The 6,053-nt window shown below is 36.4% G+C and overlaps 1 protein-coding gene across 1 annotated transcript in view; it reads left to right on the top strand.

Annotated features, from left to right (window-relative positions):
* The first annotated feature begins 1,077 nt into the window (after positions 1-1,077).
* LOC101355412 (beta-1,3-galactosyl-O-glycosyl-glycoprotein beta-1,6-N-acetylglucosaminyltransferase 6) overlaps positions 1,078-6,053 on the top strand; it is a 15,126-nt gene continuing 10,150 nt past the window's right edge. The window contains exon 1 of the mRNA XM_004390475.2: positions 1,078-2,652. Coding sequence (XP_004390532.2) covers positions 1,722-2,652 — 931 coding nt within the window. The 5' untranslated portion in view covers positions 1,078-1,721. The remainder of the gene's footprint in view (positions 2,653-6,053) is intronic.

The raw sequence follows: 6,053 nt of genomic DNA, 5'->3' as shown, positions 1-6,053 counted from the left end.
TTCCAGACTAAGACAGACAGAGAATAAAGGCTTGGTGAGCTACTTCTGAAAATTAGCCAATGAAAACCCTATGGATCACAACAGAATATTGCCCAACATAGTGCTGGAAGATGAGTCCCCAAGGCTAGAGGGCACTACACAATAGTGCGACAGTGGACTCAAGCATACCAACAATCATGAAGAAGGACTGGGCAACGTTTCATCCTGTTGTATGAGGAGTCGTCATGAGTTGGAGCCAACTCAATAGCAACTAACAACAAAATGGAATCAGAAAGACTCTGGTTTGACTTCTGCCTCTGTCATTTAGCAGTTGTGTGACCTGGACAGGGAGCCCTGGTGGCACACGTGGTTAAGCATTCGGCTGCTAACCCAAAGGTCAGCAGTTCGTAGAACTTATTCTTTCATAGCTATGTGTCTCTTCATTGTAAAATGGGAGATAACACCTCATAGAGAGGTTGTGAGGATTCAGTTTTGTAGTGTTTGTAAAGCATAACTCAATGAATTTGTTGTTGTTGTCACTGTTGTTGTCACTGTTATCATCATTATCATAGAAGTATCAGGAGGCAGAAAGAGGAAATAAAAGTGGCTGCAAATGAAAAGAATAAGTAGAGTGTGCTACAGAGCAGAACTTCTAACAATATCAAATAATATTCCTTATGTGACTCTAGAAGGTCATCAAGAAACAGTTATTTTTAGTATAGTTGACTGAAAAAGGCAGAGAAAATATACTACTTTTTGGTAAAACTATTGACAATTAAAAGTTATTTGTGAAGAAACGTGCCTGAATTATCTAGAACACTCACTAACGGGTAATATATTCTCCAATGATTCTGGATATATGAGGACATATGAGTCTACCTGTGAATAGCTTAAAAGTGTGTGAATAATACAAATTATTGCTATATATGAGTGATGTATCATAATATTAAAACTTAATCTCAGTCTTCCAAAATCCACAGCAGGTTACAAGGAGATTCTATATATTTAATTTGCCAGGGACCCTTCAAAGCTAAATGAATGAGGAGAATGTGTCACTCCACTCAATTTTTCATTCAGAAGGCTCTACTGAGTGCCCAAATGGACCAGGCACCATGCTGAGGACTTTAGATAAAAACCCATTAAGACCAGGCCCTGTATAATGGAGCACTCTAACTTCTTTTGAGAGGACAGAAATCTGGAAGGATTCTCCTTCTTAAATGGTTGAGAGTGAAAGCTAGATGGCAAATTGCTAGAAGATACTCAGATGGGCATACTCAGGAAGTTAGCCAAAGAGGAGAAGGTACAGAGAGGTATGTAACTAGACACAATTATGACAGATTAGCTGATTCAACAATAGAAACAGGCAACAGGAATTAACCCCCTCCCCCACCTCCCCAGTTACAAAGAGCCAGCTAAGAGAGAAAGGAAGGGTGTGTAGCATTGAGTGGCCTTGGTAACTCGGACTGTATGTGAATGTACTGCCAAAAAAAAAAGGTCAGAATATACTCAGAGCAAGAACTTAGAAGTATTGCAAAATGATGCTCAACCAGAGAATGGCCTGGAATCAAAATACAGGAGAAAAATAGGCAGACTGGATCTGGAAAGGCAAGTGCAACTGATAGCCTGGCCAAAATCTAGATACTTCTAAAGAAGTGAAATATTTGGGGAATTGATTTTTTTTTTTTAAACCTTAAAGAAGGATTCTATACCTGTATTCCTACTCCAAGGAGTCAAAAACAAAAATGAAGTTTTGGAGATACTATCTTTGTATCATCACTACTCAGATTATAATCATGGTCACAGTATTGTACAACATTCAAGAACATCAACCAAACATGGGTCTAACGGAGGACATAGATGGTAAAGACCAAACCCTTTCCTTATCACAAGCCTGCAGTGCAGCCCTGGATGAGAAGACAGTGGGTACGTTGACAAACGCATTATCTACAACGTTTGGAATAGATCATTGCCCTTACTATGTGACAGAAAACCACTATATCACAGCTCCTTTGTCTATAGAAGAAGCTGCATTCCCTTTGGCATATGTAATGACCATTGGTCATGATTTTGATACATTTGAACGACTCTTCCGAGCTATTTACATGCCTCAAAATGTCTACTGTATTCACCTAGATCAAAAGGCTTCAAATAAATTTAAACTTGATGTGGAACAATTAATCGAGTGCTTCCCAAATGCTTTTATAGCCTCAAAGTCTGAGTATATCATTTATGGGGGAATATCCAGACTCCGGGCTGAAATGATCTGCATGAGAGATCTTCTAGCTTCAGATGTGAACTGGAGATACCTCATTAATATGCGTGATAACGATTTCCCCCTAAAAACGAATAAGGAGATAGTTCAGTATTTGAAAACACTGAAGGGGAAAAACGTTACCCCTCGTTTAGTGTCCATTCAGAAATCTGCTGAAAGAATCAAATACGTCCATGTAGAGCATAGAACCAGAACACAGTCTTTAATCCTAAAGAAACGTAAAAAGAAGAACTCACCTCCAAATCAGCTTAAAATCCACTTTGGTTCAGCTTACGTTGCCCTAACAAAGGAATTTGTTCAATTTGCTCTTTTTAATAAAATAGCCATTGAGTTATTCCAGTGGTCCAAAGATACATACTGTCCAGATGAACATTTCTGGATTACACTTAACAATATTCCAGGTGAGTATGTCTTTGTCTTACTTCTTTTTTGATTTTTAATCAAGGCAATATATAATTATGGTTTTAAAATCAATTATGATTAAAAGGATTATCATGATGAATTGTGGCCCTGAGCCATGTCTCTCCCCACAGGCAGTCCCAATTACCAAGGACAAGTATCACCCTATTTTTAACTGTTTCTCCTATTGTCTACTTCCATATAAATAATATACTGCCATTTCTTAATATATCAAATTTGAACATTAAATATCTATATCCTGTTACAATGGTTGAGAATTAGGTTTTCATCCTCTACCCATACACCTTCTTTCATCCATCTTTTTAATACCATGATTTTAAATCAATAGTCAATATTTACATTATTATAATGACTGAGCTGTTTATTGTTCACAGCTGATGAGTACTGTAATTACATTTCCTTTATTAGAAACTTTTTGTTTTTCCTGAGGTTAATGATTGCCTTCAGTTTTTTAAAGTTACTTATTTTTATATGTACCTATCACTAATTTTTCAAAATGCTCGAACTAATCAAATACTTACAATTATTTTTCAAGTGTTCAACTCTTTGCCAGCTGTCTTTTCCTTTCCAGGCTAGACATTTTCCCACTATACCTGTTATAAAGTTCTTATTCTGGAAATTCTTTTTCCCTCTCCTATGATGGATCTTATGTTCCATAGAATCTATGTTTTTATCTTTTCAATATAAGTCTTGAAATATTTAAGAATGAAATAATATAATTTCATACATTTGCTTAAAAATAATCTGAGGGTAGCTGTGGAAGTGAAACATGTTTGGTTCTCCTTTCATAATTGTTGACACTTCTTGATAGGTATGTAAGGGTTAATTATTGCTCTATTATTTTTGTGTGTTTGAAATTTCCTATAGTAAAATGATTTTTAAACTTTAATCCCAGGTATTTTACTTTCTTTGCAGTTATTGTAAATAAGATCTTACCTTCAGTTATATTTTTCTGTTTATTTTGCTTACGAAATCTATTCTTTTTTTTTTAAATTTTTTATTGTACTTTAGATGAAGATCTACAGAACAAATAGTTTCTCATTAAACAGTCAGTACACATATTGTTTTATGGCATTGGTTAACAAACTCACTACATGTCAACACTCTCCTTTCTTGAGGACATTTTTTTTTGGTGAAAATTTTTTTGTTGAGAATATACACAGCAAAACATACACCAATTCAGCAGTTTCTCCATTTAGTGGCATTGATTCCACTTAGAGTTGTACAAGCATTATCACCTTTTCTGAGTTATTCCTCCTCCATTAACATAAATTCACGGCCATCTAAGGTTTTTATCTAATCTTTTGAGTGGATGTTGTCACTTTGATCCCATATAGATAGTTCTTAAAAAAGCTTAAGCTCGAGGCAGATACTTTTTTACTAGTTAGGCTAAATTATTGTTTGATTTTAAGAAGACTTCAGGGGATTTTTTGGTTTAAGGTTTAAAGATTATGTCAGGGCAATAGTTTCAGGGTTCATCCAACCTTCATGGCTCCAGGAAGCCTGGAGTCCCTGAGAATTTGAAATTCTGCAGTGCATTTTCCCCCTTTTGATTAGGATTCTTCTATAGATTCTTTGATCAAAATGTTCAGTAATGGTAGCTGGGTACCATCCAGTTCTTCTGGTCTTGTGGCAAAAGAGGTACTTGTTCATGGAGGCAATTAGCCACACATTCCTTATCTTCCTCCTATTCCTGACTCTCCTTCTTCCTCTGTTGCTCCAGGTAGAGACCAATTGTTGTGACTTGGATGGCCGCTTGCAAGCTTTTAAGACCCCAGGCATTATGCAATGAACTAGGAGGTAGAACAGAAGCACTAAACATGCTGTTAGGCCAATTAACTGAGATGTTCCATGAGACCATGACCCTAAACATCCAAATTAAGAAACAAAATCCCATAAGGTTTTTGGTTATATATAAGCAGCCTCAGCAGCTACTTTTTTTTTTTTTTTTTTTTTGGTCGTTGTTGTAAATATATCTATCACACAACTTTTGCCAATTCAACTTTTTACAAGTGTACAGTTTATTGACAGCAATTATACTAATGGGCTGTGCAACCCTACCCTTAATCAATGTGATATTTCCATCACTGTTAACCCCCCCTTTCCTCCTCCCTCTCACCCCTGGTAACCACTAATAAGTTTTGCTCTCTATACATTTTCATTTTCTTTTCTTTTTATATAAGAGAGGTCATACAATATTCATTCTTTTGTGATTGGCTTATTTTACTCAGCGCGAAGTCTTCCATCCCCATCTATATTGTAGCATGTATCAAGACTTCATTTCTCCTACTGAGTAGTATTCCATTTTGTTCATCCATTTATATGTCGATGGACATTTAGGTTGTTTCCACCTTTTGGCTATTGTGAATAGTGCTGTAATGAACATTGGCGTACAAGTCTCTGATTTCAAGTGTTTTGAGTATATACCTAGAAGTGGAATTGCTGGGTCATATGGTAGTTTTATTTTTAGAACAAAATAAATTTTTTTAAAAAAGAATAACGTGTTTGCAGTAGGCTTTTGCTGGGTATAAATTCAGCTTATCTGTGAGTTTTTTTCATTTGGCCTCATCTCCTGCTTCTTTGGAACCGAACCAGGTTCATAGACATTTCTACCACCAGCCTGGGCACCCTATTCTCATTTTTTTTAATTTATTTTATTTTTGTTGTTATTGATAATATACAGAGCAGAACATACACCAATTCAACAGTTTATGCATGTACAAATCAGTGACATTGATTACATTCTTCAAGTTGTACAACCAGTCTCACCCTCCTTTTCTGAGTTGTTCCTCCCCCATTAACATAAATTCACTGCCACCGAAAGTTTCTAATCTTTTGAGTTGATGTTGTCACTTCGATTCCATATAGATATTTCTTTAAAAAGCTTAATGCTCAAGGCAGACTTTTTATTACCAGTTAAGCTGAACTATCCTTTGATTTTAAGACGATTTCAGGGGATATTTTTGGTTTAAGTTTAAAAGATTATCTCAGGGCAATGTTTTGGGGTTCACCTAGACTCCATGGCTCCAGAAAATCTGGATTCCACGAGAATTTGGAATTCTGTCTGTATTTTCTCCCTTTTGATCAGGATTCTTCTACAGAATATTCATCAAAACATCCAGTAATGGTAGCTGTGATGGTTAAGATTGTGTGTCAACTTGGCTGGGCCATGATTCTCCGTGTTTTAATGTAATCACTCTCATGATTGAATATACTGTGAGAGGCCAATCAGATGAAAGGGAGCCTCCTTGGGGGTGTGGCCTGCATCTGTATATAAGCAGACGTTCTGGCTTTTTGCTCTCTCTGGATCCTGTGGCTGTTTCCTGTTGTCTCATCTCCCGTTCTTGGGATTTGAGCTGTCAGCTTATCTGCCAAACCTGGG

The sequence above is a fragment of the Trichechus manatus genome, unplaced genomic scaffold (genome assembly GCF_000243295.1).
Source record: "Trichechus manatus latirostris isolate Lorelei unplaced genomic scaffold, TriManLat1.0 scaffold00301, whole genome shotgun sequence".
Taxonomy (NCBI): Eukaryota; Metazoa; Chordata; class Mammalia; order Sirenia; family Trichechidae; genus Trichechus; species Trichechus manatus.
The sequence above is the reverse complement of the archived record's forward strand: the minus strand, read 5'-3'. Positions and strand labels throughout refer to the sequence as shown.